The 25,348-nt window shown below is 40.6% G+C and overlaps 1 protein-coding gene across 4 annotated transcripts in view; it reads right to left on the bottom strand.

Moving 5' to 3' along the window:
* The window catches only part of ARHGAP42 (Rho GTPase activating protein 42), a 307,262-nt gene that overhangs the window by 84,813 nt on the left and 197,101 nt on the right, over nucleotides 1-25,348 (bottom strand). For all 4 annotated transcript variants that reach the window (XM_002708607.6, XM_051820336.3, XM_017343749.4 and 1 more), the window contains one exon: nucleotides 1,528-1,629. In XM_002708607.6, coding sequence (XP_002708653.1) covers nucleotides 1,528-1,629 — 102 coding nt within the window. The remainder of the gene's footprint in view (nucleotides 1-1,527; nucleotides 1,630-25,348) is intronic.

Below are 25,348 nucleotides of genomic sequence, written 5' to 3'. Positions count from 1 at the left end.
AAAAGAAAGAGGCTGTGCTAAGGGCAGGCTGTGCTAGGAAGAAGACTCAGAGGGTAGGTTTGAAAGAGGTTCTCCATTCTCATCTAAAATCATCAAGAGAGGAAGAGATTCACCGAGACTTGGCATAGTACCAGTTTCCCTGTGAAGTACTGGATAGCAGTAGTAAGTTGTAACTGCTTCACCAAATCCCACCACAGAGCTCACTTTGCCATATACTGAGTGAACACGAAGCTGCTTTTTTTTTTTAAATATTTATTTTATTGATTTGAAATACAGAGTTGCAGAGAGAGGTAGAGACAGAGAGAGGTCTTCCATCCGCTGGTTCACTTCCCAGATGGCTGCAATGGCCGGAGCTGCACCGATCCGAAGCAAGGAGCCAGGAGCTTCTTCCAGGTCTCCCACATGGGTGCAGGGGCCCAAGAACTTAGGCCATCTTTTACTGCTTTCCCAGGCCATAGCAGAGAGCTGGATCGGAAGAGGAGCAGCCGGGACTAGAATCGGCGCGCCCATATGGGATGCTGGGGCTTCAGGCCAGGGTGTTAACCCACTGAGCCACAGTGCCGGCCCCAGTGAAGCTGTTACTTCTTGATTTTATTGGTGCATAGGTGACAATGGTAGGGAGTCTGGTTTTTTTAAATAAGCCATCACTGAAACTGTGTTATTCATTAGTAAAAGGACTACTGTTGATTTTACTAACTACTATTGAAACAGCATCAATGGGCAGAATTAAATAGAAGGTATTTCAGACAACAGGAAGAAACAGACTGCTTACATGTATATATGCTAGTAAAATATTTTTATCCATTTGTTCTTAAACAAAATAGTTGTAATTGATTTTAAAACATTTGGGCTGGCATTGTGGTGCAGCATGTCAGGCAGCCACCTGTGATGCCGGCATCCCATATGAATGCCAGTCGGAGTCCTGGCTGCTCTGCTTCCCAGCCAGCTTCCTACTAATGCACATGGGAAAACAGCAGAACATGGGCCCCTGCTACCTCCACTGAAAACCAAGACAGTGCTTCTGGTTCCTGGCTTTGGCCTAGCCCATCCCTGGCTGTTAATGACATTTGGAGAGTGAAGCAGCAGATGCAGATATCTGTCTCTGTCTCAACAACTCTGCCTTTCAACTAAATAAATCTTCCCCCCTCCCAAAAAAACTCATATCTTTATCCCTCAATGCTAAAACACAACTTCAAAAACAGTACCACAAGTATTTTAAATGTAATACAAAGGACATGATATGATTTAATAGGCACTGCCTCTTTGAAATATACCCCAAAAGAAGAAAAGGAGCCTTGCTTCAACATTTCTCATTGCTGAAGGAAATACTGATCTTTTACTTGGAACTATTAATATTGATGTCATAATTCTATAAAGTACCTGTCCATAATGAGTACTTAATTAAGTTAGCTAATGTTACTGTCATTATATTATTTAAATGAAGTAGATTTTGTGCAACTCTGTCTTTGGAGATTTTGACTTTACATGACTTAATGCTTTTTTCATGCATCAATTGGAAAAGCTTACCTCTTGCAAATGAGACTCCTTTTTCTTTGCAGACAAATTTAAATGCTTGTCAAGAATGGAATAGTATTTTTCACTCTCTTTGTCAAACTTCTTCTTCCCATCCTAGGGATAGTAATAACAATAAAACAATTCAAATAAGAGTATCAGTAAAATCCTAATTTTCACCAACTCAATCAAAAGTCAAAACAATTTTTAAAAAATAATTTTTATTTAAAAACTTATTTATTTGAAAGGCAGAGTGACAGGGAGAGGGGGTGAGATAGAGACAGAGATAGAGAATATTCTATTCACTGGTTCATTCCCCCACATGGGTGCAACAGCCAGGGCTGGGCCAGGCCAAAGTCAAGAGCAAGGAACTCCCTCCAGGTCTCCCATGTGGATGGTAGGGGCCCAGGTATTTGGGTCCTCATCTACCGCCTTTGCAGGCACACTGGCAGGGAGATGGACTGGAACCGGAGCAGCCATAGCTCAAAACTGGTATTCCAGTATAGAATGCTGGTTCTACAAGTAGCAGCTTAATCCCCAATGTCACAATGCCAGAGCCCAATATGATTATTTAGTAAAATTTAGTGAATTTCAACTATATGCAAAAACTTTCAGTTAAGGGAGTAGGAAGAAGATATGAACCATGTCATTGAGGTATGTATTCTGATCTCAGAGAAGTTCTCCATCCTCGAGGGAGAAGTGTATACTGGTATGGAAAGTCCAAAATCATACCTCATCCTCCCTTGAAGCACAAGGTGAGGGCCAGACTGGCTACAGTACAGTACCCCTTGGACACTCGGTAATTGTCTCCCAAAAAACAATCCTGACTTGTAAGTCAGAGATGTGATGGTGAGAAAAATAGCTTTTTGGTGGATCTACATGAATTAACATGCATATAGAACCAGCTGTGAGAACTATGTACACAGAATCTTTTTCTACAGTTGTGTTAATTCCCAGAGACACTTGATATTTCATACAACTTGCCTTGGCATGGAGAAAAACAGAGTTAAATGACAGTAGCTTCAAGAAATCAAATAAAAACAACTCATAGACACATAAATTAAAAGGATTACTACTACACACTCTGAATATAACTCTATTAGCTAACCTTTGCTTATTCCTGAAATGTGGAGTTTTGGTGGGTGTGGGTGGACAGTAGCTGTAAATGCACTAGCCTTTAAAGAAGGAAGGGCATAACCTTTACGCTTTATCCTAGGGCATGCTCTTGTAGAAATACCAATGGAAGGAAATACTGAAGGGAACAGCACATAACTGTACATATAATCCTCAACAGCCAAAAATACTGTTATCTACAAATACCAATTAATTAATCCCTATGAAATCAAAACTATGTAACTACTACATTGTGAATTTCATTGACCAAGGAAGTACTAGTCCTTCTTGTTTCAGTGTTTCTGTAATGGAACCTCTTATATCACCTCAGTCAGAATTGTGTATACCAGCTTGCCGAAAATACATACTCTTGGGGCCAGTGCTGTGGCGTAGCAGGTAAAGCCACCACCTGCAGTGCCGGCATCCCATTTGGGCACTGGTTCAAATCCCGGCTGCTTGACTTCAGATCCAGCTCTCTGCTATGGCTTGGGAAAGCAGGGAAGATGGCCAAAGTCCTTGGGACCCTGTACCTGCGTGGGAGAACTGGAAGAAGCTCCTGGCTTCAGATCAGTGCAGCTCTGGCCATTGGGACCAATTGGGGAGTGAACTAGCAGATAGAAGACCTCTCTCTCTCCCTCTCCCTCTCTCTCTGTTTACTCTAAGTTTCAAATAAATAAATAAATCATGAGAAAACAAAACAGAATATACATGTTCTTATTTTCTTCTGCCTAGAGATTCTGCAACTGCTGTTTTCTTTCCCAGTTCTATAAATATTATGCACAATGCTTTGCTTCATTAATTGCATAAATACCTAGATGATGGATGAAAAAGTGGATTGGTGAGCAGATAGAAGGGTAGAAGAGAAGACAGAGGCAAAGAGGGAGATAGGGAAAGAGAAGGGACTGTTTCTTGGGTCGGGGAATCTTCCCTAGTTTTCTGAGGCTTCCAGGCTTGGGTTGATCTACCCAGGTACTCATATTTCGATCCACTGGCACTCTGAGCCTTCCTCTCAGACATCGTGACCTGTTTCCATATACTGAATTTTAGAGAACAAGCTGGTAATATTTAGTTGTACAGGAGTAAGTAGAGCTCTGCTTTGAGAGTTTAAAGTCGTATTTAGATCATCTATGAAGTCTGAGATGTCTAAAACATTACATCTCGGGGGCCGGCGCTGTGGCGCAGTGGGTTAAAGCCCTGGCCTGAAGCGCCGGCATCCCTTAGGTTCTAGACCCGGTTGCTCCTCTTCCAATCCAGCTCTCTGCTATGGCCTGGGAAAGCAGTAAAAGATGGCCCACGTCCTTGGGCCCCTGCACCCACATGGGAGACCCAGAGGAAGCTCTTGGCTCCTGGCTTTGGATCGGTGCAGCTGCAGCTGTTGCAGCCATTTGGGGAGTGAACCAGCAGATGGAAGACCTCTCTCTCTGTCTCTACCTCTTTCTGTAACTCTGTATTTCAAATAAATAAAATAGATATTTAAAAAAAATAAACTATTACATCTTTACGTGGAAAACAGAACAAAAACAAGTAAAAATCCTCAAAGGATTTTATGACCTAAGGAGCAAAAGTGGTCCTAGTAGGAAAAAACAACTGGAAAATAATAGCAGCGTTCCTATCCAGAAAAAGGGTGAGGGGCTCACTTAACAAGATAGGAGCAGCAGACCTAAAAGGAAGCAGAGGAGCCCAATGTTCAGGATGGTAAGTGTTCGTTCCCTCCACCACTGGAACATATAGCTGGTGACCACTTCAGCTTCTGCTCAGAAGTCATTCATTTCTCTTTAATCTGGCATTGTACACCCACAGCTAACCTGCCCAACCTACCTCTCCAAAATTCTCTGACTAGCTCCCTTTGAGATCCCAATTTGTGCTCCTTCTTTTTTTTTTTCTTTTCTCTCTAGACTATTCCCCTTTAACAGGATTTCAAATTTCTTCCAATTTCCACATATTCAAATTATAGGTACTTTTAGCATACATCTCAAATAAACCTCCTTCACAAGTCCCTTCTATCAACTCTCTTTTCGTTTTCAATGCACATACTCACATACTCACATACTCACACACACAAATTTTATGGTGTCCATGTTCTACATTGTAGGAGAGAGATGTATAAACTCCATCTGCCTTAAAATTGAGTATCTAGTGAGTGTTCAATAAATACTTAATGAACCAGTGAAATTCTTACTCTTAAAACTGTTGGCATCATGGTCCCTGATAAAAATTCTATTTGGTCAACAAACCATTATCCATGGTGCAAGGGACAATTCTGCACAAATGGCCCTAATTCAGGTCTAATGGAACCTGGATATTTGTGGGTACCCAGCTGCATTACAGTGTCACACATAAAATGGACTCACTTTCACTTTATAATAGGGGGCTTCAAATTACTTACTATGCAAAAGACAGGAAGAAACTGGTTTCAGCCAAAGTGAGCACAGCTGTGGCGACAACACTTGCATCTTTGTTTTCAGTTTCATGACATCTTTGTAGTTGTTAATGCAGTGCCAACGTATTAGCATTTCTGGCAATACAAAAGTCATTCCTAGAGCTACTTCCTGGACTCTTACTCAAACTCTTGCCCTTCATATCTCCATGCTAGCAAAAAGGCTCTACTCAAAGGTTCCAATGATGCAGTCAACAAAAACACATTCAGTTCCAGCATAAAATTAAAGAGTTGAGATAAAAGACTGGGCCACATGAAGCACAACTATAATCTAGGAAAGCATGTTCCAAAAAACAAAGAGCATTTCTCCTTGTAACTCACATCTCCTCCTAAAAGCCACGATGTACTGCTCAGATAAGCCAAGTCTTAGTTGGGCTTAGCAATGTAACCCTAAACAGCTACCACTTGTTTCTTCTGTTACTTGTAGACACACAACTAAGAATGCTCACAGAAACCAGCACAGCTGAAGGGAAGGAAAAATAACCCCTGAATCTTCCCTAAATGTTGACCATCATCACTGGATTCCTACTGCTGTGGCACAATTCAAAAAGGGAACTGTGATATAATGGTATGTTTCCTACAAACCCACAGTGAGTGCATTTGGATCAGCTAACCCCATAAAATAAAGTCATGTAAAATAATAATGTTGATGGGAAAAGAAGACAAAAACGTTAGAAGGGAATGGCCTATAAATACATAAACATATATAAAGTATGTGTAAAGTTTTTAATTTGCACATGTCAGAGTGCCTATGCAAACAGACCACAGAAAGACACAGACACAGCGATAAAGGACAACGACTGTACAAATAGGTTATCAAAAATGCCAAATTAGCTGCAAAGCCTAGTCATGGTTGGTGAAAGGTAAGCTCCAATTCAATCTGCAATCACGGCACTGCATTTACTGAACAAGTCGTGCGTGTTCTCACTTAAGTAACTGTGGTATGCCACACCTCCACCTTACACACGGAGCTGGGGGATGGGAAGAAACCATTACGACACAAACTCTACTCTTAGGATTGCTGTTTATGACACATACAAAAAATCCAAATATTTATAAAACTTCAAGAATATCACACAGATAAAAAGTATGTTAAAACACACACTACTGTTAAAGACAAGGGTAATCCAATGCCTTCATTGACCACAGATGGTATCAAAGATGAAGAACAGATTCTATCAAAATATTTAGATAATCATAAACAGGAAGAAATATTCCAAATCTTATCTATGTAATTTTTCTGTAAAATACTACAAAGCTTTACTTACATGCTTTTAATATAAACCATTATTATAATAGTACTATAATTTTTTAAAAAAATAGGAGATAAGTACCTTCTGTATTTTTTAAAAATGGAATACATATTTCAGATTCATTCAACATACTTTAAGATAGTCTCAATGTTATAATTTTCACATAGAACATTGTTAAGATTTTTCATATTGGGGCTGGCACTGTGGTGCAGCTGGTTAAAGCCCTGGCCTGCAATGCCACCATTCCTTACGGGTGTCAGTTCAAGTCCTGGCTGCCCCTGTTCCAATTCAGCACTCTGCTATGGCTTGAGAAAGCAGAAGATGGTCTACACCCACATGGGAGACCTTAAAGAAGCTCCTGGCACCTGGCTTTGGATTGGCTCAGCTCTAGCCATGGTGGCCATTTGGGGAGTGAAACAGTGGATGGAAGATATCTCTCTCTGTCTTTCAAATAAATAAAATTCTTTAAAAAAGATTTTTCATGCAAATATTTGAGGTCATTATGTTGGCATAACCATTAAATAAGCACTATTTGTAGATTTTGAAAAATCCTTCAACTTAATAAATAAAATTAGAAATGATGATACCCCAGAATCATAAATATAAATCACTTTCTATTATGAATATATGGGAAATACTTATAAATTGTCACCATGGTGGGGACAGAAAACACAGGAGAGGATAAGAATAGACTTAAACACCACCCTTGACTGGGCTCCTTCTTCTTCTGATTGTAGGATTTACTCCTTGCCTAGAATGACAGTCCAGCTAGTCACTATCTCCGATTCCCAAAAAGGCCAGCTGTTAGAAGAATCCAACCACATGCTGCTTCCAAATTTCCTGAACCCAAGAGATCCTGGCATCCAGAACCTTATCTCACTGAGAATCTCAGTGCAGCATATACAGCAATGTCCCCATTGTAGCTGATTCTACCCAACAATACCCAGTCTCTCTAACCCATTCTCTACCAGATTTTCTATGTATATTACGGTTGTATCAACATAATTCACATTTCCTCCCTTCCCAATTACTTCACCATCACCATAATACCAGTGATCAGAAGCATAGGAATAAAAAATCATGTCTGCATTTATAAGGACATCCTACAAGCTAGACAGAAGAAGCAAACAGGTAGAAAAGCATGTCAAGTATTTAAAGGGACAATACACAGAAAAAGAAATCCAAAATGTAATACATACATGAAGAATTGCCCAAACTCATCACTAATTGGAGAACAGCAACTTAAATCAAAGATGTATTATATCATGTCTATTAGATACTGCCAAGAGTCAGACAGTTGGATGATGCCATGTGCTGAGTATTTATGGAAATACAGGGATTCTAGAGGGATAGTCTTTTAGCAGGAAAAATTGTACTTCTGTGTGACATACGAACATACTTCAAAAGCTTCTGGAAAAACAGAATAAAATCTAGATAACTTAATTTTATAGCAAAAATTTATTAAGATTCAAGCATAGTTTTGTCATAACATACATTTCTATGAACTTTTTGAGGATACCTCATATGTATGAAATATATACATATAAATTTTTATACCAAAATAGTTATTTTTTAATTCCATTTTCCACTAACTTTTTAAATGACTCACACACATGTGCCCTAACAGCCAGCTTCTGATGTACATCTTAAAGACATGCTCACAGAAAGGTACCCAAGCCAACATGAATGAATATTTTCATGGAGGGGTTATCTGTTGGACAGGAAGACAGCTGGGGTATTCATTAGTGCATTCATAAAACATATTAGAGGCACATCAGGAAGCCCTATGCAGAGTTAGAGAGGGAAAATATTAGATGTGGATGGGTCTTAAAACACGGTTCTGGGTGAAGAAACAAAAAAAGATAAATAACACAACATCTTGTGTATAAATTAAAAGCAAGTAAGAGAGAAGGCTCTGAAACAGGAAATAGATAAAAAAGATAAGAAAGTAAAGATATAATCAGGAAGCTCATTTAACAACAGAACTACTGAAAGAGGAAAAAAATCGGGAATTAACAAATATTTAACTCTTGGAAATTTCCAGAACTGAAAGAAAATAAGTTTCCATGTTAAAATGATCCAATGAAGAGGCCACCATGAATGAGAAAGAAATACAAGCATGACAATATAAAATATTAGAGAACCATGGGTAAAAATGAAGAACAAAAACAATGCATATGAAAAATGCACTTAATATAAAAGTCAGAAGCATAAGAAATCCTAAACAACATTTCCAAATACCATAAACCAAAGAAAAAATGCCTTCATATTTTTGAAAAATAATTCATTGCAACCAGATTTCAATAACCACTCAAATTAGAAATCTAGATTGGGTGTAGGATAAAAATATTTACAAATACGAGAGATCACAAAATTATTATTGTCTCTGTAGCATTTCTCAGAAAGGTACCAGGTTGCTCCGTAAAAATGCAAGAATAAACCAAGAGTTATCTTGGAAAACAGAAGCTTAAGGAGGCAAAGGGAGTTCCCAGAATAAAGGTTAATGTGAACTTTAAGGACAAAAGGTGGACAAGTAAGACTCTGAATTTCAAAGCCATCAGTTAAGATAAGAATTCCAGCAGAAATCTTTTTAAGAAAATAGAATGAAAAAGATCCAATGTCATTAAACTTGTTAAAATTTGTTTTGGAATTATGTCCTTACAATTGAGAACCAAGAAAATTAATACAAATTTGAAAATAAGGCAGTTACTAACTCCTGGAAAAGCAAAAATTTACATAAAAATGTAATCACAGAACTCAATATGGCGCATATACAAATAACAGCTGCATTGTGAAGTAAGCAATGCATACTGATTTTAAAATAGGTGATCAAAGTGTCAAGAAGGGAAATACATATGAAATAGTAGTAGTTATCATTTTGTAAGAGTGCTAAATCTGAGGCTGGCACTGTGGCATAGGAGGATAAGCCTCTGCTGTGGTGCCAGTATCCCATATGGGCATTGGTTCGAGTCCCAGCTGCTCCATTTCCAATCCAGCTTCCTGCTGATGGCCTGGGGAAAGCAGTGGAACATGGTCCAAGTGCTTTGGCCCCTGCACCCATGTGGGAGATCCGGAAGAAGCTCTTGGCTCCTGATCTTGGCCCAGCTCCAGCCTTTGGAAAGTCAAACAGTGGATGGAAGACCTCTCTCTCTCTGTCTCTCCCCCTCTGTCTGTAATTCTGACTCTCAAATAAATAAAAAAAATTTTTTTAAAAGAATGTTAAATCTACATGTCCCAAAGCAGGAAGTTAATTTGATAATGCCTAAAAGTGAAGAAAACAAACAGAAAAGGAAGTATACTACTTAGATAAATGAAATACACATGAAACAACAGTTTAAAAAAATGCAGGCAGTTGTCATCAGGGAGGAGAATTTCAGAATAGTGAGGCAGAGGGAGCTGATTTGTTTCATAATATATATGCCTTCACATATTATCACATTTTTGAAAACTTTATATCTCCGATAATTAAATTATTCAAAATTAAATTCTACTTAGAAAGGGCCGGCACCGTGGCTCACTAGGCTAATCCTCCGCCTTGCGGCGCTGGCTCACCGGGTTCTAATCCCGGTCGGGGCGCCAGATTCTGTCCTGGTTGCCCCTCTTCCAGGCCAGCTCTCTGCTGTGGCCAGGGAGTGCAGTGGAGGATGGCCCAAGTACTTGGGCCCTGCACTCCATGAGAGACCAGGATAAGTACCTGGCTCCTGCCATCGGATCAGCGCAGTGCGCTGGCCGCAGCGCACCCACCACGGCGGCCATTGGAGGGTGAACCAACGGCAAAGGAAGACCTTTCTCTCTGTCTCTCTCTCTCTCTCACTGTCCACTCTGCCTGTCCCCCAAAAAAAAAAAAAAAAAAAAATTCTACTTAGAAATCGGAGAAAGAGAGGAGAAATAATTAAGGGAGGTGGAATATATAGAGAGGAAGAGAAATATAAAAGTTGGAAAGTTATTAAGAATGGGATGAAAATGAGAATAGAGACAATAGAAAGTTTTCTATGTGTATGCTGATATTTTTCTCACACATGGGTTTTTAATAACTGCTTCATTAATTTTAACCTTTGTTAAATGCTCATTTTGTGACTGGTATGGCTGCTTGGGACTGACCAACACTGGGAGAAGAACTAAAAGGAGGAATGAACCTTTTGCAAGTGGTTACAAAGCAGTCAGCTTCCCAGACCTCTACATACAAACCTTACAAGGCTATACCTTACAAGCATGAAGACATTATCTAGGAAAAGCAGTTTTCCGAACAAGATCACAGAGCTTCTTGGGGCAGAGTATGGATCGTGGAAATGAAGTCAGTCTCCAAAATCCTTGCTCTTTGCATAGCCTGAAGAAGCAGCAAATACAAATTCTAGCACTTGTTTCTTCCAAAGAAGGGCAGAGTTGGGGTGAGAGAGACAGAGACAAAAAGGAGAAGAGGCAAGAGGAGGAAAGGGGGACAAAAGGAAGAGATGGCATGGAAGAAAAAGAAGCTGAAGAAAGAAAGAGAAGCTGTGAAAGAGAAAGAGGGGGATAAAAGAGAAGGAAAGCAGGACACAGAGAAGGTGCTTCGGACCTTAAAACAGAGAGGGGCAGCTGGCGCCGCGGCTCCCTAGGCTAATCCTCCGCCTGCGGCGCCTGCACCCCGGGTTCTAGTTCCGGTAGCTCCTCTTCCGTCCAGCCCTCTGCTGTGGCCCAGGAGTGCAGTGGAGGATGGCCCAGGTCTTTGGGCCTTGGGCCCTGCACCCGCATGGGAGACCAGGAGGAAGCACCTGGCTCCTGGTTTCAGATCAGCGCAGCACGCAGGCCGCAATGCGCCTGCTGTAGCAACCACTTGGGGAGTGAACCAACGGAAAAAGAAAGACCTTTCTCTCTGTCTCTCTCTCTCTCACTGTCTAACTCTGCCTGTCAAAAAACAAACAAACAAACAAAAGAAAAAAAACAGAGAGGGGCAGCATTGTGGTTACAACACCTGCATCCCATATAAGTGTGGTTCAGGCCCTGGCTGCTCCACTTTCAATCCAGTTCCCTGCTAATGCAACTTGACTGCAGTGAAAGATGGCCCCAGTGCTTGGGACTCTGCCAACACATGGGAGACCCGGATGGAGTTGCAGGTTCTTAACTTTGGCCTGGCCTATACCCAGCCATTGTGGCCAGCCATTTGGGGAGGAAAAGCAGATGGAAAATTCTCTCTTTCTCTCTCTCTGTCTCTTCTCTCTAACTCTGCCTTTCAAATAAATAAAAATCAATCTTTTTTATAAATCTTTTAAAAATATTTTATTAATTTATTTGAGAGGTAGAGCTACAGCAGAGATGGAAAGGCAAGAAGAAAAGTCTTCCATCTGCTGGTTCACTCCCCTAATGGCCCCAACAGCTGGAGCTAAGTCGATCCTAAGCCAGGAGCCAGGAACTTCTTCTGGGTCTCCCACGAGGGTGAAGGGCCCAAACACTTGGGCCATTTTCTACTGCTTTCCCAGGCCATAAGCAGATCGCAGGACCAGAAGAGGAGTAGCCCATATGGGATGCCGGTGCTGTAGGCAAGGCTTAACCTACTATGTCACAGTACTGCCCCCCATATATTTTTATTTTTATTTATTTATTTTTAATTTTTTGACAGGCAGAGTGGATAGTGAGAGAGAGAGAGACAGAGAGAAAGGTCTTCCTTTGCCGTTGGTTCACCCTCCAATGGCTGCTGCGGCCGGCGCACTGCAGCCGGCACACCGTGCTGATCCGATGGTAGGAGCCAGGTACTTATCTTGGTCTCCTATGGGATGCAGGGCCCAAGGACTTGGGCCATCCTCTACTGCACTCCCTGGCCACAGCAGAGAGCTGGCCTGGAAGAGGGGCAACTGGGACAGAACCCGGCACCCCGACCGGGACTATGTGCTGGCGCCGCAAGGCAGAGGATTAGCCTAGTGAGCCGCGGCGCTGGCCCCCATATCTTTTTAAAAAAGAGAAATAGTGAATACTGTAGACGATGGCATATTTATTGCAGCTCAATTCACAATAGCTAAGATATGGAATCAACCCAGATTTACATCGATTGCAGACTGGATAAAGAAATTATGATATGATACATAAACACTATGGAATACTACACAGCTGTAAAAAATCCTGTTGCTTGCAACAAAATGGATGCAATTAGAAACCACTATACTTAGTGAAATAAGCCAATACCAAAAAGACAAAAACCGTATGTTCTCCCAGATCTGTGGTAACTATCAGTAACTAAAATATAATCTACAGGAGCGAAATTGACACTGTGAGAAGTGATGATTTTGAACTGCTCTGTCTCTTCTGTTGAGGAACAGCTTCTTCTTCTTTTTTTTTTTTCATACTATTTGTTGAACTTTGTACTTAGTGTAGGGTTAATCTTATGAATATAAAGTTAACTGTAAACAGATCTTTGTAAAAAATAAGAATGAAAATAGCTGAGGAAAGAAGAAGGGTGGAAGAAGTAAGAGTGTGGGCAAGAGGGAGGGTAGGGTGAGAAGAATCACTATGTTTCTAAATTTGTATATATAAAATGCATGAAGTTTGTGTACTGTAAATGAAATTTAAAAAAAAAAAAAAGAAAGTAAATGACAGCAGAGGTTGTTGGTCTCAGTCTGTGGGAAGATTTCCATCAGGAAGATGGACACAGTACCTGGAGTGGCTAAACTCTGATGGCCTCTGACATGACATTATGGGTCAAACCAAGGGCACAGAACTCCACATACCAGACAGGATATTTGGAAAGTTACCCTGGATGGATTCGGAGATTTCCTAATTAAAGTTACTCATTCTAAACGCTGAAATTTCTCTGCTATTCTGGAATAGCAGAAGACTCAGAAGAATGAACATGCTGCAATAAACAAAGACTCTAGAGGAAAAATACTGTATCTGACAAACTGAGGCAGATATTTTTTCTAGATTCCAGGACAAATGCAACAGCAATCAGACTTAATTTTTTATGTTACATTAAATATAATGCTCCCTTAATTCAAATTTCCTAGAAAACAGTGCTTGAGGCAAAGCTTTTCTGCTAAAGCCTAGCGTGTAATCCTTGAATAGCATAATCGAGGGGAAAAGAGACGCGAGACAGGGAGGAAGGCAAGTACAAGTGTCCGTAACTCTCGGATGCACAGGAGTATGAGAACACAGGCGCTTGCCCAGGCAATATGGCACATTCCCCTTCATGTTTTACAAAACCAACAGACTTCAGGATGGTTCACCGGGAAGCAGGAGGAAAGTAAGATTTATCTGCCAGTTCCCTCCTTTAACTACAAAAGTGTTCTCCATAGGACAGGAACTGTGCAGACTTCAACAGCTGTGGGCCAGGCCAGAGCCCAGAGCTGACATTCTGGTCTCCATCAGGAGCCTCGATGATGGGAGGAGCAAAGGAGCTGCTCAGCCTCTGTCCCATGTTGCTGTAATCATCTCCCTCCGCCCCAGCCCTGGCCGCAGAGGGGTGGGGCTGTGCTGATGCCAGGCCTGAGCACATGGGAGAAGTAAGAAGTCATAGTCCCAGGCTGGGTTTTCCACAAGCAAGACCTAAGGGCCCAGCAGGGGCATCAAATGGACCCCATACCTAATACAAACAATCCTAAAATACATATAAAAGAGAATATCATTATTGAGTGCATTATCTTTATGATTTTATGATAAAGAAAGAAAAAAATTTCAAAGGATTTGCAGGTTTATTCCCAAGTTTGTTCTGGAACCAACTTTATGTATTTTCCTCTCATGGATTTCAGGATGATCAGGTTTACAGGTGGGAAAGAAATAAGATATTACCATGACTCCCACTTTAAAAAACAGAAAAATGATGTCATGGAAATTAACTATAAATCATTCAGTCAGAAACGGGGTGGAACCCAGACTGAAACACAGCATCAGTCTTAAACAGATCAAGACACAACATGATACTTCTCTTTGGAGGCTCTGCTCAGCTTTTCCTCAGCACACCGACCATGAGAAAAACTTGATGATGAGAAAACCTTCGCAGGGATAGCCACTGGTGATGTGGACCTGTGGGCTGATACACAATCCTTGCTGCAAGGAGAAAATCTGCAGCCTCAACAGTTAGCAAGGTGGGAATTATGAAACAAACAAACAAACAAGAATTAGCTCTTGTAATTTAAACTATTGCTGTTTCAGCTGTTCCTTTGTCCTGTTTAATGTGGGGTGATGAGGTCAATGAAAAACTTCAAGGAAAGAGAAAAGGGGCTAAGGTTGCTGGTGTAGACTGATACTGTCACCACTTAGCTACTTTTTTAAAAAAAATTATTTTCTTTCTTTCTTTCTTTTTTTTTTTTTTTGGACAGGCAGAGTGGACAGTGAGAGAGAGACACAGAGAGAAAGGTCTTCCTTTACTGTTGGTTCACCCTCCATTGGCTGCTGCGGCTGGCGCTTGCTGCCAGCGCACTGCGCTGATCCGAAGCCAGGAGCCAGGTGCTTTTCCTGGTCTCCCACACGGGTGCAGGGCCCAAGGACTTGGGCCATCCTCCACTGCACTCCGGGGCCACAGCAGAGAGCTGGCCTGGAAGAGGGGCAACCGGGACAGAATCCGGTGCCCCTACCGGGAATAGAACCCGGTGTGCTGGCACTGCAGGCAGAGGATTAGCCTATTGAGCTGCAGCACCGGCCAAAAATTTATTTATTTAAAATTTTTTAAGGGAAACAAATTTCATGTTTTTCATATACAGATTTAGGAACACAGTGATACTTCTGACCCTACCCTCCCTCCCTTCCTCCTCCTTCCTCTCAATTTTTACAATGATCTTCTTTCTACTTTTTTAAAGATTTTATTTTTTTATTTGAGAGGTAGAGCTACAGACAGAGAGAGGGAGAGACAGAGAGAAAGGTCTTCCATCTGCTGGTTCACTCCCCAAATGGCCCCAATGGCCAGACCTGAGCTGATCCAAAGCCAGAAGCCAGGAGCTTCTTCAGAGTCTCCAATGCAGGTGCAGGGGCCCAAGCACTCAGGCCATCTTCTACTGATTTTCCAGGCTATAGCAGAGAACTGGGTAGGAAGAGGAGCAGGCAGGACACAAACCGGCACCCACATAGGATGCTGGCGGGGCAGACAGAGACAGCCTACTATATGCCACAGCACCGGAACCATGATCTACTTTCAGCTTACATGGGTTAAGCTACAAACATAAGAAGAAATTTCAATTTTTCACTCACAAATAGTTTTTCTTTCCATTTAACTCCAACATGCAGTTTGAGCATTCACTGAAAATGTTTCATTAACCATATCTGTAAGTTTAAAGTTAAGAAGTCACTCTGTTACTGCATGGAAGTATGATGAGAATACTTGTAATATGCAGTTGGTGTAGTCCAAAGTCACTATCTTGTCTCTTGTGAAGTTGCCAATGTCACCACTCCCGCAGCTCAGAAAAGATCAGACCACTTTCTCAGTTACACCACCTATGGGAGGGCTGCTCATACCTTACTTGATTAAGCTTACATACCCTGATGGACTGTTTGGCAGAAAGTTTTAGAAACTTCTTTAGGATGTAAAAGTGAGATGACTGAAAAATTTCCCTTATTTATTTTCACTGGAAGATAACAATTAAAAAAAAAAAAAACCTAAACTCTCCATCTCAAACAATGAGTAATCCTTTCTTATATTTACAAAGGATACCAAAGAAAAAATAAAATTGCTACTGGTCATTAAAATATGAGTTTAACTCTTGGACATGGGGAGGCTTTTCATTTCTCAAAAAACAATAAACAATTGTCTTAAATGTTGATCTTAACATAATTTTGAGACTTCAAACATCTAAGTTGTGAAAATAAATAATGAAGACAAGCTAAAATAAATGTTTCCATCAATTATGTATGTTGCTTGATTTGATAAACAGGGTTTTTATTCTTTTCCTTTTTTTTGAGAGAGAGAGAAAGAGAGAGAGAGAGAGAGAAAGAGTCTTCCACGCGATAGTTCACTCCCCAATTGGCTGCAATGGCCAGAGCTGCGCCAATCCGAAGCCAGGAGCCAGGAGCTTCCTCTGGGTCTCCCATGTGGGTGCAGGGGCCCAAGGACTTGGGCCATCTTCCACTGCTTTCCCAGGCCACAGCAGAGAGCCAGATGGCAATTGGAGCAGCTGGGACTCGAACTGGTGCCCACATGGGATGCAGCGCTTCAGGCCAGGGCATTTACCTGCTGCACCACAGCACCAGCCCCTAGGGTTTTTATTCTTTTCCAGGGAACTTACCAATTAGAATTAGAAAAATTAATTCCTAAAAGCTTAATTCCATGGTCACAAAAATGCAAATTGATTATTAGTAACAATGTTTACATATAGAGCTGTAAATATACTTTTCATAGATTTAAATAAATATTCAAATGCACTGTCTCCTCAAAGGAAATTTAACTTTATATTAAAGGAATTGAACTTGAAAACTTCCTTTTAGTCAAACTGAATAACATTTCACTTTGTCCTCTTTGTAAATCATTTGTGAGTCTAAGTTTCTCCTCATTTTAATATTATAATTTATAGCTTTAACCATTCTCTATAGGTAATAGAAAGGAAAAACTTAATATAACAAACCCGTTTTGTATATTATTATCAATGCTTGAAAATTATTTAGAAAGTTCATCTTAATATAAAAAATAAGAATAGGAATTATGCATTTCTTTTTCCTTTGCTGCAAATATTTTCTCTCTACATCATGAAGTTCAACTTCAACCAGACTAGGAACATCTGAATGAAATTAATTTATTTTAACATAAAGCTGAAATTTAAAACACTGACACTCAGAAGTTCTAATTTAGTTCCCCACAGAAACACACACAGGCACACAGACACACAGCATAAATGCTTTTCTAAATGGCCATGTTGGTTGGTTAAGAATTCTGTCACTTCTCATAAACGATCCCTCAGCTTTCCATGGAAATCACCATACCCCAGGGTTCCTGGCATTCTGATGAACACATGAGCATCACAGGGGAAATAGGAGGTAAAGGAAGTAGCTTACAAGTTCATTTAGGTGCTTGTAAAGTTGAATTATGTCACATGGTGGCCACCTGTTTTCTATTTCCAGTGGGAGAACTACAGAAGGAAATGGACTGAATCTGAGATATGCAGGTTATGCTGGGAGACATGAGGTAATAACAATGAACAAATGTGACTGAGCGAGCCAGGGCTCTTCTTCCTGAGAGCTTCATGTATGAAGGGAAAACCAGAAACAAAATATGCTTTTGTTTTAGGGACAGACAGCACTCAATAGCTAATGTACTTGGGAATAATGGTTACTCACCAGAAACCTGACAATTTCTTTTAAGACTTTTCAAGAAACAACTAAAAGGTCATTGCAAATGTTGCTTTTTCATTTAGTTCTACACAGACATAATGTATAATCATTTTTGTTTGTATTTCTAAGGATAGTTTCATTTTACCATATTTTCTAAACCAGGCATAAAATATCAGCTTTTCCAGCATGAATTAGAGATAAGTCTAGAGTACTACTCTTCTAGAACTGATTATTAGTTAACACAACTGATAAATATAATGATAAAGAAACAGACAGATATTGTTTATAATTTCACCCACTCGGAAGTCATGAAAGTCTCTTAGTTTTTAGAAAAGACTTCTCCCAGGACACATCTACTCCCCTTTCCAGCCCTGAGCAGTGCTGGCTCCAGGTGAGAATGCCTAGAGTGAGAGACAGCCTTCAGGTACAGAGCTAATGCAATCTCCACACTATCTGTTCATTCCACATGAGGCTTCTGAGTCGAGGCATTTCTCTATGTTTTTCTTAGTGCTCTTCTCTAGAGCTGATCTAAGAAAGCATACCTGACCTCCACCCCACCCCAAACCCCATCAACAATGCATTCAATTCAAGGAATACTGAAAACTTAGAACACTAAGGATATGGGCATTAATGAGATGTATTTCCTTTACTCCAGGCAATTCTAATCTAGTGGAAGAAAGTGACAAAACAAGATATCAACACAATAAAATGAATCACTCAGGTATTAGTGAGTCATTCACGATATGTAAATCAGACACAGGACATACCAAAAATTATCAGACTACTTCCAAGTGCAAAAAGACAATTTTGGAAGATAAATTCTGGTTGCCAAATAATAGCATTTGTATACACCCCCGACACTTTTACATTTTACATCTTGTACTTTATTTTTGGAAAATTTTACTGGTAGAGACTGGGAATAAAGGTGAGATCAGATTTTTTTTTAAAGATTTACTTATTTTATTTGAAAGGCAGAGTTACAGAGAGGCAGAGGCAGAAAGAGAAAGAAAAAGGTCTTTCATCTGCTGGTTCACTCCCCAGATGGCTGCAATGGTCGGAGCTGCGTGATCAGAAGCTAGGAGCCTGGAGCTTCTTCTGGGTCTCCCACGCAGGTGAAGGGACCCAAGGACCTGGGCCATTTTCTGCTTTCCCAGGCCACAGCAGAGAGCTGGATCAGAAGTGGAGCAGCTGGGACTCGAACCGGCGCCTATATGGGATGCTGGCACTGCAGGCCACAGCCTTACCCACTATGCCACAGCGCTGGGCCCCAAGAGATCAGATAGATTTTTAAGGGAGATTTCTCTGATAGTAAGATAAAGGAAAAATTTGAGAGAGGAGGTTCAAGCTAGAGATAATTGGGGGCTGAGTTAAACAATGCAAGTATAAGTAGGGAGGTATGGGTTCAGGAAATCTTTCCTGAGTTGGCGACATGGGTAACACAAGGACAAACAGGAAGTATAAGGGAAGACAAAGCTTTCTAGTCAGAAAAAAACTTCCTTAACTTAGCGTTTGTATAGTTAGGTTACAAACTAAAATGGAGAAATCTGCCAGCCATTCAGACTCTTCCCTTCTCCTAATCATCTACATGGATGTGTTCTGTCTTAGATTTTGGCCTCCAAAATAATTTCAAAACTTTGGTTTACTTCTGTATTTCAAAATCATTGTGATAATTTAGGGCACTCTTATCCCCCAGCTAACCTAGGATAATTAATACCTACCTGGTCCTCCTGTAGGTCTTATTTCTTCTCCCTGTTCATTATCTACATTTAAGTTAGGATAATTAACTGCAAATTATAATTCTTATTATCACATTCCCTTATGTAAATGGTTCCCCAGAGCTACAGAATCAAGTCCAAAACACTCAACAAAGATCTCTGAAGATCTGGAAGCAACACTTCCAGATCTCTGGTCTCATCTCCAACATTTCCAACTTGAGATTTTATGTTTTGGCCACATGCTTCAAGTTTCCCCCAACACACACACTTTTACAAATTTCCTATGCTCTTTACTTTGCCTGGATGACCCCTCTTTCCCTGGCTAGCTTTCACTTATCCATCAAGACTGGCCTACGGCATCACCTTTTCTTAGAGACTGGACTTCCGCGTTAGATCAAAAGCCTTTTGTGTCCCCAGCATGCTTGGTACCTACACTGTACAGTTACTTGCTGCTTAACAACAGGGGAGTATGTTCTGAGAAATGCACTGTTGGCTGCTTTCATCATTGTGCAAGACACAGAGCATTCTTCACAAACCAAGCTGGTGGAAGTTGATTACTCAACATGGCCTCTTGATACTATCAGGAGATGCAATAAATACAAGTTACATGAAGCTGTTGCAGGTGTACCCCGGCATGCTGTTTCACAGCAATTTTTTTTAATAAGTAGTGCACTCTAAAATAATAGCAAAAGCACAGAACAGTTAATCCATAAACAATTAACATATGTGTTGTTAGTTTTTTTTTATCAAAGATTATGTATTGTATACAACTGCAGGTGCTATACATTTTTTAAGAGATTTTAACTTTTTTCAGATGAAATTAGAACAATATACATGTAAGGATACAGAAGAAATAAATAATGCAACTTATAAGTTATGTCTCATGTATCAAAATTGGGGTGTTGAAAAGAGACAATATAGGTCGGTGCCGTGGCTCACTAGGTTAATCCTCCGCTTGCGGCGCCAGCACCCTGGGTTCTATCCCCAGTTGGGGCACCAGATTCTGTCCTGGTTGCTCCTCTTCCAGTCCAGCTCTCTGCTGTGGCCCAGGAGTGCAGTGGAGGATGGCCCAAGTGCTTGGGCCCTGCAGCCGCATGGGAGACCAGGAGAAAGCACCTGGCTCCTGACTTTGGATTGGCGCAGCGTGCTGGCCACAGCACGATGGCCATAGCGGCCATCTGGGGGGTGAACCAACGGAAAAGGAAGACCTTTCTCTCTGTCTCTCTCACTGTCTAACTCTGCCTGTCAAACAAAAAAAAGAAGAAGAGACAATATATATTCCCCTTGAATGTTCGTAAAACACAAAAATTAGCATATTTTAGGCCTCAAATATTTCAAAAGTAAAAAGTGATACATATGGTACTTATCTCTAATTGCTTTTCACAATGAAATACACTAAAAGTTAATAACAAATCAGAAATAAACAAAAAAGAACTCTTAAGAACTGGAAAATTTAACTTTCATACTCTCACTTATCCAACTAGCAGTGCAGTAGATCTATCTGTTCTCTAAGCATCACCATAAACATATGAATAATGTGTTATGCTAAGATGTCAATAGGCAGTAAGACTTATCAGCTTCATTACAATCTTGAGGGACCACTACTCTGTGGACTATACTGATGGAAAATGTTGTGCAGTGCCTGACATACTTCTTTCTAATTCAGTATTTGTCATAGTATGTATGTGAGCTATCTGTCTCTATTTTACCCATCAATAGTTTATGACTTTGAGTTATTTATTGTGAATTACTAATCTCTGAATCTCCAAGATCTTAAAAAACAAAGTCTACCTAGCATGTAGAAGGCTAAAAATTTTCAGACTGAACAATCTAAATATTCTACAAAAATAGTAGCAACTAGAAGATGAGGAGGTAGAAAGACATGCACAGAAAGATGTGAGGTACCACAGAGAGTTTTGTTTCCATTTCCTTTATGAATAAAAGCCCTAGGAAAATATTTGCTTGGAACCCAGACAAAACCATTTTTTTTTTTTTATAATACTTTCTTTTGGGGGAATTATAGGGCTATCTTTTCTCATCTGCCTCACACACCACAGGGTAATCAGCTACCTGATTTGTCCAAAAAATAGCTGCAAAGCCAGGACATACTTGAGGATAACTGAGAACATCCTCTACACATCTGACTCATCTACCCTGAGCCACAGAGAGCCACCCATTACCAAACACAACATCTCCTGTGGACAGACGCTCAATGACATGGCTGTCAAAGGGGGCATGCTCCCCAAGGGCTATGGTTTGAACACAACTGTCCTCCCAAACTCATATAGACATTTAAATCCTGAAGTCACAAGTTGATGGCACTCACGGGGTAGCAATTTACACCAGCTGTGGTGCTTGTGAGCTGGGTCTCACGAGAGCTCTTTAGATCCCTTGAAAGGCAGCTCTCACAAAGTATGAGTCAAGTCCAGCTGCTCTCCAATTCCTGGCTCACCCTGTGCTCCTCCTTCTGCAGACATTTCACCAATGCCATTCACTCCTGCTACAGTTTGGTTGTTAATCTGGGTATTCCCCAAAGGGCCATGCATTAAGGGTTTGGTCCCCAGAGTTGTATGTTGATGGCTAACCAATAAAGAGTAAGAACTCAATCAAATTATGAGGCCTGAAGGTGGGGCCTTTTGGAAGTGATTGGACTGCATTATATTTTCATGTTAGAGGCCCTAGGATTGGATGACGGGGGCTGTAGAAGGAGGCACTACAGAGACAAAGACAACACAGATGCTCCTGTCTCTGATTCCTGCCAGGGCATGAGCTCTTTCCTCTGTACATATTCCACCACTGCCATTCTCTGGCCTCACAAGCCAGCTGAATGAATGGGGTCTGTCCAGTGTTGTGCTGTGAATCTCCAAACCACAGGCCAAAATAAACCTCCCTCCTTCATAAATAGTCTGTGTCAGGTATTTAGTTATAATGATAAAAAGCTGACGAATAAAATTGCTTTTATCAGAGGGCAAAGCAATGGGTACACCTGATCTTGGACTTGAAACTCCAAAATTGTGAGCTAAATCTTTATGAAGTCAGCTGCCCTGAGTACTTCTCTATAGTAACAAAAGAGTAATGAATACACCAACTCTTGGAGTTCTTCCTCCCCTAGGGCACTTCCATATACAGGATTATTTTGGTTAGTATCCTTGATAACAACAGAATAGCACATTCTTCAGTCATGAGGAATCTAAAATTAATAAACTATTAGTTCCTGCCACTTAAGAGTATGGTTTAATTGAGGCAGCATTTAAAGCACTTTAACTTTTATTTTAAAAAAATCTGTCTGCCTCTTAACTCAAGAAAATAAAGTATAAGTTACATCTATACCATATAACATAACAGTACAAGCATAGCTTTTAGTGATATATAAACAGTCTGATTCCAATTCCTGATTTCTTTCACTTCCGATCTGTGGAGTCTTTGATGGGTTATTTTATTTCTGTTGTTTTTTTTTTTTTTTTTTTTTTTTCATCTATACAACAGGAATAGCCATGGTGCTTACCTAGAGAAGCCCTACAGGGGTGGGAAACCTTTTTTTTCCTGCCAAGGCCAATTTGGATATTTATAACATCATTTGCAGGCCACAAAATTATCAACTTAAAAATTATCCTGCTATAGATGTATTCAATTTTGAGTCCCACCTGCAGTGGCTTTGGCAGGGCCAGACCAAATGATTTCTCAGGCTTGATAGGGCCCATGGGCTGGACATTTCCCACCCCGGTAAAAGGATGAAACAAAGCAACCTCTTGTTACTTCTTAACACACTGAACATTTAGAGAAACACAGAAAGTCATTAAAAATTAAACTATGAAAGGAAATAAATAAAACAGCCCTTCTGAAAGATCAGTTCTAGAACTGTAAGCTCCAAGAGCTAGGTGCTGGCTGAGAAAGTTAAATAAGCTTGCGGCCGTGAAAGAACACCTCTGAAGCCAGAAACACAGCCTTCAAAAGCAGCAGACTCCTGAGCATGGCCATCATCGGGATGCCTCCTGTTCCTTGTTCCTTGAAATGTGGGCTATTGAGTTTCATGTCTTATCTCTGTGTATTTGTTCCCTATTTCACTCCTTTCTCGACTTTATTCTGCCAGAGGACACCAACCCTTTAGCCCACCTCCTACAGTAAAATTCCAAAGGCTTGCCTTAGCAGAGACCAAGACTGGGGACATGAGGCTCTAAAGAAGGGTGAGGTCTGAGAAAGTCCAACATAGGTTAAGAATTAAGTCAAGGAAATAGGAAAGTCAGCAGGAGCACACAAATCAACAAGGTGCACTGCCACAAGTGGAAGCAGACTTGAGAGAATACAGAAACTCTGGCAACACTCTTCCGCCCTTCTGCCCAACACAAAGTTTCCCATCTTTAAACATCTACAGGCCTATAAAATAAGAGCACTGGATTAAAGAAGAAAACCAGGGTGCAGACACCAAACCACTTATTAAATGTGTTAAGATGGGGAAAGTCATTTAACCTCTCTGATCTTCATTTTCCTCATTTGTAAGGACAGAAATGATTTCAAGTGTCTTGTCCAACATGCTCAACCGCCTCAGCGATTCACTATTTACTGGACACTTATTCTATCCTTCTGTCCTCTGGCTGTACTATGTAAGCTATGGCTTTTATTTTAAAATATTTTAGTCATTATATTTTAAAAGGAGAGAGAGAGAAAGAGAAAGAGAGAGAGAGAGAGAATATGAGAATGAATGAGAATATCTCCCAACTCCTGGTTTATGCCTCAAATGCCTGAAAGGCTGAAGCTAGGACCAAGAACTCAGTCCAGATCTCCCATATGGGTGGTAGGGGTCCAGCCACGTAAGGCATCACCTGCTGCCTCCTAGGATTCGCCTTTGGAGAAAGCTGGACTCCAGAATAGAGCCAGGGCTTGAACTCAGGCACTCCAGGATAGGATGAGTGTCCAAAGTGGTATCTTAACCACTGCACCAAAAGCTGGCTTCCAGAGATCTGATCTTTAGAAGACAGAATATAGTACATAAAGATCTGCCATATCACAGAGAAAGTATTATAGTAAAATTCAAAAGAGAAGCTTCCACAAAGTATTTTGGAACTCAGATGAGAGATCAGCTTCCCTGGAAGCCTTTCTAGGGCAACACATGAGGAAATACAAGTGAAGTATCACACCGAGCAGATCCTAATGTGCTGAACAATCAGGTAGCCCTGGGACCACATCACCCCCATGATCATCACCTCCATTTTCACCAGCACCATCCCTCCAACAGTGGGAAGACACGCTCGGCTTTGCCATAGGGATGTATGGTCTTGCTCTCTAATAAGTTCGAGCAGTCATTATTTCTGTGATTGTAAAAGGTAAATGATCTGGAATAAATTGTTGTTCGAGCATTTTTAATGGCAAAAGTGGAAAACTGATTTCTTTTGAACAACAATGTTATTTTAAAGGTAAAAAAAGAATGGTTCATTTAATTTTATCTACATACACTTACTTGAAATGTATTTTGATAACTGACCAAATAATTTTGGAACAATAATGAAAAAAAAACATATATACACACACAAATTTATACACTCATATATATCCCCATACTGCCACTTTGCTTTAGGTCAACTACCCCATTCCTCCCTAAACAACCCTTTATAAATCCTACTTTGCTCTAAAACGAAACTCTAAATTCTGATTTTGAAGGCAGTTGGCAAGGAACAAAATTATCATTTACTGTCAAGCAGTAGCAATTTGTTTAGGGCCTGGGGATACATGTCAAGTTAAATTATGGAAACAAAATTTTTTAAAAGGAAAAGCTGTTTTTCATGGCAGTCACAGACACTGAAGCTGTAAATGATGTTTGAAGCATCGAGCTCTGTGGCCAAACGACCTTCTCATCTGAAATACTTGTCACTGTGAGAAAGGTGCTACTGCTGTGAGAACTGCTTTTAAAATACTCAGACACGTTTTAAATAACATACAGGGCTTGAGGGGTCACAACGCATACTTTATAGAGCTTTTTGTGCACGGGCAGAAGGAGGACTGGACAGAGGTCGGGATGCATGTGTGATGCAGGGAGGCAAAGGAAGGCTCACCCAGTGGGAGCTCTGGAGCTAGGAGCTAGAACTGCCTGTGAGAAGTGCCCC

The sequence above is a fragment of the Oryctolagus cuniculus genome, chromosome 1 (assembly GCF_051225735.1).
Source record: "Oryctolagus cuniculus isolate XC-2025 breed Fujian yellow rabbit chromosome 1, ASM5122573v1, whole genome shotgun sequence".
Lineage (NCBI taxonomy): Eukaryota > Metazoa > Chordata > Mammalia > Lagomorpha > Leporidae > Oryctolagus > Oryctolagus cuniculus.
The sequence above is the reverse complement of the archived record's forward strand: the minus strand, read 5'-3'. Positions and strand labels throughout refer to the sequence as shown.